General features: G+C 57.6%; 1 protein-coding gene and 1 non-coding gene across 2 annotated transcripts in view; both read left to right on the forward strand.

Moving 5' to 3' along the window:
* The window catches only part of PRRC2B (proline rich coiled-coil 2B), an 87,411-nt gene extending 75,349 nt beyond the window's left edge, over positions 1 to 12,062 (forward strand). Inside the window, 7 exon segments of the mRNA XM_053908444.1 lie at positions 391 to 488; positions 1,429 to 1,556; positions 2,134 to 2,374; positions 5,153 to 5,329; positions 5,909 to 6,000; positions 8,125 to 8,206; positions 9,514 to 12,062. Of these exon segments, the coding sequence (XP_053764419.1) occupies positions 391 to 488; positions 1,429 to 1,556; positions 2,134 to 2,374; positions 5,153 to 5,329; positions 5,909 to 6,000; positions 8,125 to 8,206; positions 9,514 to 9,648 (953 nt within the window). The 3' untranslated portion in view covers positions 9,649 to 12,062.
* LOC128778729 (small nucleolar RNA SNORD62) lies at positions 4,304 to 4,387 on the forward strand. The gene has a single exon (XR_008424455.1). It is a non-coding gene; the product is annotated as a small nucleolar RNA SNORD62 (small nucleolar RNA).
* Positions 12,063 to 13,819: the final 1,757 nt, after the last annotated feature.

The following is a 13,819-nucleotide window of genomic DNA, read 5'->3' on the forward strand; positions in this document are numbered from 1 at the left end:
AGAGGGCAGGGGTTTTGAGGGCCCAGCTGCCAGGGTCTCGACGCATTTCCAGTGGACCGTCCTGCTCTCCACCGTGGACTCCGTGCAGGGAGACAGGAGTAGGGGCTGAGACCAGGGCTGCCTGAGCTGCAGTGGAGCCCCTCCCCAGGGTGTGGTTCAGTGGGCCCGGGGTCTGGTGAGCGAGGTCAGTTGTCCACCCCCCCGGGCCCGCGTTCCCCTGGGGGCGAGCAAGTGTGGGGCTGTGGGGCGCAGGGCCAGCAGCAGGGGACCGAGCAGGCTCTGCACACACTCCGTCCCTCCCACTGATTCCCCAGGAGAGTGTGCGTGCGTGGACGTTCAGGAGGGGTGAGGCTTGACCCTGTCCTGTCTGCTCTCGGGTTCTGTTTGCAGGCAGCCACTTGCCACCTCTGTACCTGGACGGCCACGTGTTTGCAGGTCAGCCTCGGCTGGTTCCTCAGACGATACCTCAGCAGCAGAGTTACCAGCAGGTGATGACAGCCGGACAGGTGGCCCCGTGGGGGATGGGGATGCAGCACACGGTGGAATTAACTTCCCTTCTCGACTTGTGTACTGTCTTGTTTCTGTGTCCCCTCACGTGGACCGCCCAGCACCCAGCCCATCCTAGCAGGCAGGAAATGTTTGGTGAATGAACACAGGAGAGGCAGGGAAGAGGAATGGAGCTTGGCGCTCTAGACTCCTAGATCCCCTCTGTCAGTTCTTCCTGTGTCCTAGCTGGGGAATTAGCTGAAATGGAATTCTCTTTGGTATCCTTTGGTATCAGGTATCCTTCTGATGAAGAGAAGAAAGGCCTAGACTCCCAGGCATGGATGCGTTAGAAAGAGGTAGTTTTAGAAATGTGCAGGTGTTTGTTTTCGTGCAGGATGGGCGTATTTTCTGTGCTGCAAGGGGCAGAGTTCTGGAAGTCTCCCTCCTGAACCTGGTGCGGGGCCTTTGATGGTCTGGCACCCCATGGACCTGTGTGCCTGGATGGTGGGGCCCTTGGGCAGAAGTAGATTTGGGGACAGAGGACAGAGGACTTGGCCTGTCCTGATCTCTTTATGAAACATGTTCTTAAACATTACGTTGTTGAGATTTATGATGTATCGATATTCACCTAACCGGATCATACTGAATGTAGTTTTCGTGTATGTTTCCCGTTGACAGGTGCATGCTGAAATGCACCTCTGTGGACAGCTGTAGCCAGAATTCGTTCTTGCTGTTGTATAGAACCCAATGTAGGAAATCATGGTTTGGGGTTGATACCCAGGTTTTGCCTTTTCCCCAAGAGCAAGGAAAGCACCGGAAGGCCATGCTCCAGTTTGCATTTGGGGCAGTGTTTGAGCTGCTGCGTGGAGCAGGGGGTGTGGCGGGGGGGCAGACACCCACCCTGGAGGGCACTGCGGTTACCTGCCTGGCTTCCCACCACAGGCTGCCGCTGCCCAGCAGATCCCGATTTCCCTTCACACGTCTCTGCAGGCTCAGGCCCAGCTTGGACTGAGGGGCGGGCTCCCCGTCTCCCAGTCTCAGGAGATCTTCAGCTCCTTACAGCCCTTCAGGTGAGGTGCAGCCAGAAGCTCAGGCCCCCGCGGCCCGTGGATGTGCCCCTCTGGACTGTTTCCGCTCCACAATTCTCTGCTTGGCGGTGGGTCGGGGGCGTGGTGGTCTCGGCACCGCAGGGTCATTATTAACCTGCTGCAGGAGCTGCCGTGGGCTTGATAACATTCGATGGTTGGCCTTGTTTTTCCTTTCCCTGTCATCCTGCCCCTCCTGAGCCCCTCCTCCTCTTCCCATCTCCCACCACCCTCGGTGGGCTCTTCCCACACATCTGAGGTCCTGTGCTTTTGGCATCCACTGGGTTTTCCTGTGCCTTGTACAGCCTGGATGATTTCGCTCGTGTAATCGAGTGATGCTCAGACTGTGGTCTCTAGACCTCCAGCATCAGCACCATCTAGGAGCTTGTCATAAATGCAAATCCTCAGGCTCTGTCCCAGGCCCTTCTGAGTCAGAAACTCTGAGGGGGAGGCCAGCAGTGTGGGTTTTAGCAAGCCCTCTGGGGGATGGTGGGGTGTGCCCTCATTTGAGACCCCCTGGTGTAGTCCTGCACCCGACCCACTATCTGTCTGGCTTTTGCAGATCTCAGGTGTACATGCACCCCAGCCTGTCACCGCCCAGCACCATGATCCTCTCTGGAGGCACGGCCCTGAAGCCTCCCTACTCGGCCTTCCCAGGCATGCAGCCCTTGGAGATGGTGAAGCCCCAGTCCGGCTCCCCCTACCAGCCCATGAGCGGAAACCAAGCCCTGGTCTACGAGGGCCAGCTCGGCCAGGCTGCTGGCCTGGGTGCCTCGCAGCTGTTGGACTCCCAGCTTCCACAGGTCAGGAATTCAGCCCCTCTCGCCCAAAACACTGGGCTTTTTTCTTCCACCACGGCTTTCTCCCTCGTATCTGCCTCTCGCTGCGTTCTGACTTACATGCTGTTTGCGACCATTGGGACTGGTCCTCGGGCTGCTAGAACTGGGGCCAGGTCTCCCACCTCATGTGCCTATCCCAAGAGTGCTGCTTCTCCCGCGGCTTCTCTCCCGCCCTCATCCTGGGGGGGGCTTGGAGATGAGGTGTGTGCGTCCTCCTGGCATTCCCACCGATGCTTCTAGACCGCTGTCCCTCCCTTCTCCCTGAAACCCCAGCTCTGGAGCCCATAGTGTTGACTATCGCACTGGCCTCCGTGTTGCTGTGAGTCCATATTTTGAATCTAGCATTTGGCTTCATGTCGTCCTCTCCCGTGACCGTCCGCAATATCAGACACCTTCGGGGGTCACCCCTCTCCTCCTTTGGCCCCTGGTCCAGTCTCTGCGACACAGCTCCTGTTACAGCTGCTGGTGGTTTCGACGTCCGTGTAGATGATGCGCCGTCTGTGTACGCACAGGCCCCGTTGTCGCCACCGGTCTGCTGTGCCCATGATCCTGTCTGGATTGGTCACTGCTGGAAACTGTACCTCTTTCTTTATCTCAAGATTAAGGGTCTACCCAGTCACCGCCTCTGCTTTCTTAGCTCTTTCCCTCTAGCCACCCGGCTCCAGCCACCTTTTTATCACCTTCCCCCTATGGGCTCACTTCCTTCTCTGCTCACTTCTTCTCTTCTCTGGGCCCCCCTGCAGTGTTTCCACCTTGGTGGAGTCCAGTCCCGCCTTTGCACAACCGTCTGTGCCAGGAGAACACCAGCCCCGCTCAGACCACCTGCGGCTGCACGCCGGCAGCCGCGCTCAGGCCCAGTCCCTCCCCGCCGTCCCAGCACCCGCTCCTGACTTGCAGCTTCCTCCTCACCACCTTCCACCCGCCTGCATCTTGCTTACGGTGTCCCTAGAGAAACAAGATCTCGTGTCGGGTCTCCTGCCACCAGGGTGGGCTAGTCGTGCCCGGGAGAGGCCCCCTCACCCCCCGTCCCTTCCAGCCAGCCTCCTGCTCGCTCCTACAGCACATGTCCCGTCAGCACACAGACGAGCTGCTCGCAGGGCCACCCTCTGGGGAGGAGGGTCCTCCGGATTATTCCCAGACAACCCTATTGTTCCTCCTTTCAAAAAAAAAAAAAAAAACCCAACAAAATTGTGTAAGCACACGCATCAGTTCCCAGTGGTTATTCTTTGCTCTCGTCCTGCTGCCCCGTCGGCCACACTTGACCCAGAGATGCTCGTTCCCCCAGAGTCCTGTCCTTCGCTCAGTTCACGGGCACCATCCTGGCGAAACCCTCCTCGTTACCCGCCTGGTCTTGGCTTCTCCGTGTCCCGCGGGCTCTGCTCTCCGACCCCTGTCTAGCCCTGTGGCTCTGCGTCCCATCCAGACTGTCTTCCTGGTGCCCCCAGCTGTGTTCTCCAGCCTGTGGGTCACGCGTCGCCTCTGCTCTGGCGTCTTGCGGCATCTCCTGCGTGACACGTGCTGGCACCGTGTCCAAGACCTGAGTTCTCCCGGTCCTCCTGGCTGTCGTGTCCGTGTCCCCTGTAGGTCCCCGCTTCCCCTTGCGCCTCCTCTGATCCTTCCGCAGGGGTCCTGTTGGCCCTACCTGTGGAAAGCATTCCGAATCCAGCCACGCCTCATCCCCGCCCTCCACCTTCCTCCCCATCCAGGCTCCCGTGGGGGCTTCTCCCTGATCTCCCGCCTCTGCTCTTGGGCCTGACAGTCTGTTCTCCACACACCAGCCAGGGTGCCCCCGGAACACGAGTCTCCCGAGATACAGCGCTGTCCTCCTCCTCGTCCCGCTCCCTGCCGTGTGCAGGGAGGAGCCTGGGGTCTGGAGGCTCTGGCTGCTGCTCGTCTCAGTGATGCAATTCCAATAGATCCTTCTGACCCTCCACTGTGGACTCAACGCAGGGGGTGAAGAGGAAAGTGACTGAGAGACGACAAGTGGCTTCCTTGCGCCAGTCCCGAGTCTCCAGGCCCCTCTCCTCCCTGTCACCACCCCCACCGCCCCCACTTTCTTCTGATATAACAGCCTTCAGAAGGATCCAGAGTCTCCAGTTCAGTTCCAGAACCCCTGAACCCCAGAACCCCAGAACCCAGTTGTGTCTTGTTTTGTATCACCGTTAGAGCAATAGCAAAGCAACAGAGGAGTTTTGCCTTTTTGTGCTGCACAAAAGAGGCCAAAGATACACATCCACACAGCTTTCGTCTCTGGGGGCTCGCTTGGACGTTGCTTCCTAAGAAGCCTTCCTGACCTTCCCTTCCTCTTCCCCATCCCCCACACACATGGGGTTTGGTTTGCTGCCCACATTCCACATGCTGGGTCCTTGCCGCTCCCTGGTCTGACCATGTCCTGGTGCTTCCCCGGCACGTAACGTGCACTGAGCGGACCCTTGCTGGGTGCGAGCAAGAAGGTCTGGGGTGCACGTGGCTCTTGCAGCCCAAGAGAGGAGCCGCGTGCGTGGCCTTGGGCTTATCTTCACCCCCTGCCTTGTTCTGGCGATCAGACCTGCCCCTCCCTCAGAGGGTGTGCTCGAACAGAAACCCAGAACCTATGGTTGTGCAGAGGCCTCTCTTTAGCTGTCTGGAAACGAGAACCTGAAGCATAATCTGTGTTTGCTCTTGGGGGCAGGTGTGACCAGTAGTCTGTGGCTTTCTCCCCAACATCCATGCCTCCTCTTGACTGTCCCTGTCATCCAGCAGCTGACGATGCCGCTGCCTGGCTCCCAGCTGCCTCTGCCTCGGTACGGCTCCGGGCAGCAGCCCCTGATTCTGCCACAGTCCATCCAGCTGCCACAGGGGCAGAGCCTCTCCGTCGGGGCTCCCCGACGAATCCTTCCACCTGGGTCCCAGCCTTCGGTCCTTAACACCAGCAGAGAGGTAAGGATGACTTCATCCTGTCGCGTCCTGGGGAGAACCCTTACTAGCTAGTCAGGAACCACTGTTGTGGCAGAAAGTGCCAGAGGTCTAGGTGAGGGGCAAGCTCTTGGCCTCACCAGACCACTGGTTTCCTGCTCGTGGGGAACCCCATGGCGGGCCCCCCTTGGTTCCCGTGTAAGCTAGCGATGGGAACCAAGGCCCAGAGCAGAGGGGAGGAGTGTGGTAGCTGATGCTGATGCTTGGGCCCTTCGGCCTGTGGAGCCGCTGTGGGGCCATTTCAGAGACCGGTCCCCCAGATCCCCAGAAAATGTGTCTGGCCTGGGCTCTGCTGATGGCCGTCCCGGTGGTGACGCACAGTCCTGTCTCCCCACTGCACTTCAAAAAAACAAAAACACAGAGTACAGTTCCCACTTCAAGAAGCCGCCTCCTGAGCCTAGACTGGGGGGCAGGGGAGTACGCGTTTCTTTAGAGAATTCCTCTGTCCGCAGAAGTCCTCATCGGCTCTGCACGGGCGGTTCAGTGAGGGCCAGGTGTCTCCAGGGCCATCGAGTGACCCTCATTCCTTCTTGGTGTCTTTAGTCCTCTCAGATGGAGATGAAGGGCTTCCACTTTGCCGACAGTAAACAGAATGTTCCTTCAGGAGGCTCCGTGCCATCGCCGCAGACTTACAGGTAAAGAAATGCCCTGGGAGTCGGATGCTGCATCGCCGAGTACTTGGTCTAGATGCGACTCAGTGGTGCTGGCGAGTCCTAGGGGACCAGGGAGAGCCCCGGAAGGGCCCTGAGGCTGGGTCCCCTTGGAGGCCACGTGTCACCTTGAAGTTTCAGTGCTGGGACACACTCCTGTTTTAGTTAACCATGGAGAAATCAGGAACTGTCAGAACAGTTTGCCTTTAATCGTCATAATAAAATGCTCTGGTTTGGGAGAGCTTTCTGGAAAGGTAGGAAAAGGAACAACGGATGTTTTACTAGTGTGAGGCCCATCCCGACTGCTCACAGCTTTCTCACCAGATTTTACAAAGGATTTACTGGCCAGGAAGGTACACGCCCTGGAAGGCGGGGAGAATTCCCTTTCCTCAGGGCTGCCTGTCCCCTGCACCGAGCCTCTGGCCCTGCCAGGCCGGTGGCTGCTGGCCTCACAGGGGCGTCCGTGCCTCCCACAGCGCGGACCGGCACCTTCTCTTTGCGTCCTTGGCCTCGGTCTCTGCCTCCAATAGCTGCCCCGGGTCCCTTACTTAGCTGGATCTGGAGGTGGCTTTGTGTGAATCCCTGTGCTGAATTCCTTCTACTAGAAAGTGGCAGAACCAGTGGTTCGCTGACCTGCTCGCCCCTGAGGAGAAGTGTGCGGGGACGGGAGGCAGCATGCTGTGGCGTGGGGCCCACGGGTGGGTGCAGCCAACTCTTGTCTCATGTGGGAGAAGCCTGGAGAGCCCTCGGGCTTGCAGGGCAGGGGGTGGGGAGAACAGACGCGCACGGCTCGCAGCACCCTTGCCCTGTGAGAGGTTAGCAGCCCGGTTCCGGGGCGGCCCGGGCCCCTTGAAGGGAACGCTGTTGCACATCAGGTCGCCATCTCGAGTCTTCGTGCCGTGGCCACGCTGCCCTGTCGCTCCTGGAGTGTCGAGGCTGCGTTTCTCCTCTGTCCCGTCCGTCTGGTCATTCCATACTTCCACATTTCCAGAGAAAGGCGTTTTTTGTGACCTTTTCCCCATTTCATCATCTTTTCTGTTCTTCTTTTATTCTCTTGGCTTCACTTATTTTTGTTTGTTTTGTTCCCCAACCATATTTTTCACAAAGGTCAAAACAACAGAACTGTAGGAAAGGTGCAGCCAGACAGCCACACAGAACAGTGAGCATAGTTTGGACTAGAGGAAGCTTCGCAGATGAACAGATGCTGTGTCTCCGTGGCTGCCACAGGTGGCATTTAGCCGCATCCAAGGACAGAGACAAACCAGAACACGGAAACTCACATAACAGGAGTCGTCCGTGTCTATTTAGCGTAAGAATGGCAGCAGCCAACTCTTTGGAGAAAGACTATGTAGAAAACATAAACATTAACGGATAGCCTTTGTTCGGTCGGCATGTTACTGGGGTTGGGAAAATTGGTATATTTTCACAGAGCAGCGTTTCCCGTGTTTTCTGGACGCAGAGCTTCTGAGGCACGTCCTGCCACAAAAGGGCCCTCCGGTCAGGTCCTTGGACGTGCTTATTGGGGGGTCATGCTCCTCAGCACGAGAGGGGTCTAGGTACCCCCACCATCGCGGGTCCTGACAAACTCAGCACATAGCACTTCTCAAGCTTTTGACCACAGAATCTTTTTCTCCACGTGGCATGTAATTAGCGTCCACGAGAACTGATTGTCCAGTCAGTGGAACACATTCAGAAAGACGTCCTGAAAGATTTTTGTTGCTCTTGGTTTCCCTTTCCGCCCCTCCCACCCCCATCGTATACAAAAGTGAAAACCTAAGAAAATACTCCGCACCGCCCTTAAGTCAGCTGCATAGACCGTGTGTCTGGGTCACAGAATCCCATTGGCCCAAACCCCCCAAACCCTGAGAGACGGTCGGTGCCCGTCCACCCGTCTGGTCAGTGTCTGCCCACGGCAGGGGCCTCGGCCTCTGTGCCCTCGGGTGCGTCTGCGTGAGCCACCCCGGCACCCTCTGCACTCTGGCTGTCCGAGGTCTTGGCTTTCCTCTGTCGGAGAGGGTGCCGCCCGAGCCAGGGCCGCGCTGTGTGCTAGGCTTGACTCCATTGTCTGGCGACGCGCGTGTTCTCACCCCCTGCCTTTGGTTTTTTCAGGCCTAGCTCTGCTAGCCCCAGTGGGAAGCCCTCTGGATCAGCAGTTAACATGGGCTCTGTGCAGGGACACTACGTTCAACAGGTAGAAGATGGCTTTCCAGACCTTCCAGCCCCGGACGCTTAGGCCCATCTCCAGGCGCCAAAAGAGAAGGGACTGTGTCCAACCCATTTGAGTGCTCCTCTTATAAAGAGAGACGTGCCCTAAGCGCTTAGAGTGTGGCGCCGGGAGCCGGCAGCCGGCAGCCTGAGTCCCTCCTGGCGAAGGCATTTCTCCTCTTGACGGGCGTCTGGATCCTTCCTTGTCCTGCAGAGAAGGGAGGATGCGGATTCCTCTGACGAGGTGGTGCCAGAAGGTGGACTCTCCTTCCACAGCGATTTGGGCTGTGAAGGCGCTGGGACTCGGTTAGGTCTGTGGGTCAGCTCTAGAAGCCGCGTGTGTGTGCATGTGCGTGTGTGCGCGTGTGTGCGTGCGCGTGCCGGCTCCAGTAAGTGCTGTGTCTCGTCTCTGTCTTGGCTGGGTGGGATTACACGCGGAACGACGCCTTCCCATTCTGTGACAGAAGGGGTTTCTCAGGGTCTCTGCCTTCAGGCACCGTTCTCGGCTACTGCTCTAAAACGCGATGGGGCTCCAGAGCTCCTACGCATCAGGCGTGGTTTTTTACTAGAACCGCATTCCTGGCTGGTGGAGGTGGAAGTTTGATTGGTTCCCTGGAGGGTCGCTCCTTGAATTGCTTGAACTGAGCTGCTAAAGCTTTCTTCCAGAGTTTGCACCCCGGTGGGGGGGGGGGGGAGGGGGGGCAGAGTCGAGGCTGGCCGCTCTGTGACCCGTCCACTGCGCAGAGCTGCAGGTCAATGGGACCCTGGCTGGGAATCTCGAGGGCATACTAGGGTCCTGGGGAAAGGTCTCCACGGAGCGGGAGACGGGGGAGGTCCAAGATTGGGGAGGACCAAGTCCACCTAGTGGCCCCGTGCCCCTCGGCAAACATCCGGGAGTTCCGACTCGTGGGGTGCACTTGGATCTGGTCGGGGGCCTTTTACCCTTGGGGCACGGGGGGCACGGATTTGAAAAGGTCTCTCGGGTCGGCCTGGGAAGTGCTGCTCCTTCAGAGGCCCGTGGGCATCGCAGAATGCTTCCCGGAGGACCCAGCCTCTTCCTGCCTCTCCGAATCACCGCCCTCAGCACCCGTGGGAGGGGAGAGAGCATCTCACGCCAGTGTCCTTCCTACTCGTGCCAGTTCCTTCTCAGTCCGGTCCTTCCACCAAAGGATGGGCTTCTTAGGGTGGCTTTTCTCTGTGACTCAGAAGCAGTCGGGGCGGTGGGGGCTGTGTATCCAGACCGGTGTTTCTGCGGAAGGGTAACTGTCTTTGTCCCCATTCATCTGTCCAAAGGCCAAACAACGAGTGGATGAAAAACCCAGCTTGGGAGCTGTGAAACTTCAGGAGGCCCCCTCGGCCGCCTCCCAGATGAAGAGAACCGGAGCAATCAAGCCTCGGGCGGTCAAAGTGGAGGAGAGCAAGGCCTGAAGGTGCTTGGCCACGCCTCGCCCCCCGCCTTGAGGCCAGGGCCCCCGCTCGGCCTTGACATCTCACCAGATCCACCGTGCAACCACCCGGCCCGGACTGAGAGACCTCCCTTCTCTTCTCCACTCCTGAGAGCTCCATCGTCCAACCGGCTTGCCCCCGTGGATACGTGACGTTGACCTGCTCGCTTTAATACGAAACAAGCAAGCAAGCAAACGACCCCGACCCCATGTCGTCCCCGCCTCCTTTCCACCGTGACTGTGGAGTGACTCCCACCTTTGTGCAGTACAGATGAGCTCGCCCCCCCCCCCCCCACCCCGCTCCGCCGCTGGGTCCCCAGCCTTCCCGGCCCCAGGCACAGTGGTTTGTCAGCAGGGCCATTGTAGTTGGAGGCTTTCTGTTGTAAAAAGCAGCTGAAGTTTTTACAAAGGCGGAAGGAAAAGAAAAACAAAAACACAAGCTATGTCTGCGTAGCTGAACTTTTCTACTTTGCCGTCCTCTCCCTCACCTCCTCCTGTTCCGGTCCTACCCTTAACCGCGTCTGCCACTCCGCTGGTCCGTCGCTGCGATCCCTTAACACCTGACGCAGGCGGGCGCCCCCCACCCCCTGTGCTTCCTCCGTCGGTGAATCGGTGCCGGGCCGTGCCGGGGGCGGCTGCCTGCTTGGGAGCAGCGAGCGAGACAGGGGAGGCGGGTCGGTGTCACGGCTGGATTCTCGCCCCTGGCCTGAGGACCCCTGGAGTGTAGGGACAGCCCAGTGAAGCTGATGACGATTTTAGCGTAGGAATTACACAGAGTTTCTGTCCTGGACCCTTCTACGGCCGGTGGACATGCTGACCCCGGGGCACCTGAGGTAAACCACGGAGATACACAGTCACCGGCGTTTTCCGGCGTGACCTGGACGGTGCGAGCTGACCACGCCGCGGGCCCCGCGGCGCCTCTGCGTCTAGGGCTCTAGCACCTGGGGGCTGCTGTCTGACCCGCACGCCCTTCTCGAAGCCTTCCGTGACATGCCCTCCTCTTTTCTTGCTGAGCCTGTCTCTTGTCTGGATCTTCCTGTCCTGCCATCTTTCACCCAGCTCGTCCCTGGAGATCGTGAGGCCCCTTCTCGTGGGGACAGGGGCGCACGGACGGTTGTCTGACTGGGTCTGCGGCAGAGGCGTGTGGCTTGCAAGGCTGCTGGGAGGGATCCCTTTCTTTTTTCTCTTTCTTTCTTTCTTTCTTTTTTTTTTTTGGCTCCCAAGGCAGACCCGGGTTGTTGGGACAGAGGCACCGGAGCTGGGCAGTGGGTGTCCGTCTCTGCGGACGACTGGGGCAGGGTCCCGGGGCAGGGAGGGTTGAGGGTCTGACCCTTGTTCCTCAGCAGCCTGGGGGCGGCCTCGGGGGGGAAAACGACAGCCTCTTAAGTCTGCAGCGATGCCTCTGGCAAACTTTGTGTGAGCCATTTTATGCTGGTTTTTTGTTGTTTCTTCTTAAAATAAGAACTAGAAGGAAATCGTCCCAGGTTTTGTCATTCCAGGGAGAGGGGAAGGGAAATGTCAAGTAATGCACGTGCTCTGCAGAGCATCTAACCAGCCAGCCCGCTGGCGGCTCCTGGGAGGATCTGGCTCAGAGGACAAGCAGCCGGTGAGTGGGGACGTGCCCTGCAGAGTCCACCCTGAGTGCCACCACAGACGTGTAACACCCTGTGGCTCTGAGCTGTATGTTCAGTGCAGAACCGGGCAGGGCAGGGCCTCAGGAACTGTGCACGCGACTCCCTGTCCCCGTTCCCTGCTCTAAGGAAGCGGGGGCACGTCCTGCCCGCAAGGGTGCCGGGCGTCTGCGGGGCCCACCCGGAGAGGGCCGGCTTTCCCGAAAGCCGCCCTGTTGCTTAGTCTGCAGCTTGCCGCGCTCCCCCTCCTGCCTCCACCCTCAGACCTCGCTTACCAGCTGGTCACCTTCATGCCTGAAGCTTAGCTTACTCTGAGGTCCATTCTCGAAGGGCCGCTCGCTCGAGGAGTTGCCCGCACTCAACCGCCCCCGTGTGCGCACCTGCTCTTTCTCTCCCCTGCAAGTGTGTGACTGCTGTCCCCGTGACCAGCCGCCCTGCCGACAGCTCCCCTCTGCCACCACCTGCCCCCGCAGGAGCCACCCTCGCTCACCTGTACACTTAGAAACACGGCCACACCCTCACACCTAATTCCGGTGCACGTTGTATGTCAAAAGGAAAAAAAGGCTTTCTCGTTTTGAAATTCAAAGAACAGTCGTGGATGCTGTTACACACTCAAGACGTACCCTGCAGGTAAACCTGCCGTCAGGGTGACAGTCCTCCCTGTTTTGAGAAAAAATAAAAACAAGGTCACCTGTTCTCCAGCCCTTCTCTCTACCCTTGTATTTTCTCTCCTCCCCCTCCCCAATAAAAAAAAAAAAAAACAAAACACTAGAATTTATTTATATGTATTGATGTTGTAGGTCTAGGTGAAAACCAGTAAATGTTTCACTGCTCTATTTATATATAATGTCTGAATTATTCTGTGCAGGAAAGGCCAGGAAATTGCATGTGAAGTTCAGTGCATTCACCACCTCCGTGTGCCCGAGCTGCCGTCTCTTTCCCACTAAGATGCAGATTTTAAATTGGACTCGGGGCAGAGGGCAGACCCGAGGCCTGCCCGACGTCCCGTCCCTTCCTTGGTCTGATGAAATGCAGTTTTTAGTGCAGAGGTGTTTAAGGTGCAATATCTCTTCCTTTCATGTGGTTTTAGAACCGCGCTCAAGGTTAATGGGGCTTAGGGTCTTATTTTGGTTTCAAACCCTCATCCTCAGAGTGTAAATCCACGCAGAGGCCTCTGCCAGGATGCCGTGGGGCCTTTGGTGGGAACAGGTGAAGACCAGCACTTAGCTTTCCTGCTGCCGAGATTGGGGGGAGGGGAGGGGTCGGAGCTCTCTCACCGCACCTTTGCCTCCCTTCTGATGCTGGCAGCTTGGCCTTGGCCATTGATGGTGCAGCCCGTTGCTCGGCAACAGGCGACCCTGCAGGAGCGTCCGTCCAGTGCCAGCTACTGAACGGGGCGAAGTCTCAGAGTGTGGGGTCGAGTATCCGAGAGGCATTCACCCACTGAAAACTTCTCTGCCAGTTGTATTTGGTCTGGTTTTCTTTACTGTTGCTTCCCCCTTTTTAATCCACCTTACTTTTGTTTTCAAACTTGGAATTCATACACTTCTGGCTCTGGGTTCCTCAAGAGGGAAAACAAAGGATGGACCTACACACTCAGAAATCGGTTGGTTGAGTTCAAAGCTGTGGTCATCCAGCCACTTCTGGGGATATTGGGGTATCTTGTTGTTAAATGTCGACATCGGGTCTCCAACTACGCCCTCGCCTTCCCGTCTTCAGGATCTGCCTTCTGGATGGTGGGTGAGGTTTGTGAATGATGCTCAGAGCCAAGGAGGCCGAGGGTGTGCACGTGGTTGCACGGCCGTGTTCAGAGACGGCCCACCGAGGCAGTGTGTGGCAAACCGGTAAAGCCCCTCCCTGCTGTTCTGTTTCCCTCCACCAAGCGGCTGCATGTTGCCCCTCAAATCTGTATGTCCCTTTGCACTTCTTGCAGAGCAAGCCTGGGTTAGAAGGTCAGTTGGAAATGGCCTTTGACAACCGAGGACACTGCAGAGTGCCTCTGCTTTGTCATGGTTTGTGATGAATGGGAAACGCAGACTTCCGGAAAGCCAGCTCATCCTGCTTGAAAACGAGATGGACCTAAGACAGAGCTCACCTGGGACAGGGTGGCTCAGTGTTGGGGTCTGACACTGTCCCCTAGCCATGCCCTCCTCCAGGACCACCAGCACATATTTGGCTAGTGATGTTCAGGCGCATCTGATCTTGCTGTTCACCATTTCCCCACCCTGGCTGGGGGACCGTGTCCCCAGGACCCTGTGTTCAGCATGTTAGGAAGCCTCAGAGTGGAAATTTCTACTAAGGCTCTGTGTGGATGACTTTCTTCCATTGTTTAAAGGGGATACTGTACTCTAAGCTTTGGACTTCCTGCCTTGTGTAGTAAAAGGGTTTGGGTTTTTTGTTGTTGTTCTTAAGAGGGTTGTGTTTTGTTCTTGGTCCCTTTTGTTTTTATTTTGGCCTTTCCTCTCTTTGTCTTTTCATGTAGACCAGATATTTGAAAGGGCAGACGATGGCTAAAGGTGTAAC

This window comes from Panthera pardus, unplaced genomic scaffold, assembly GCF_024362965.1.
Source record: "Panthera pardus isolate Hobbes unplaced genomic scaffold, ASM2436296v1 HiC_scaffold_20, whole genome shotgun sequence".
Lineage (NCBI taxonomy): Eukaryota > Metazoa > Chordata > Mammalia > Carnivora > Felidae > Panthera > Panthera pardus.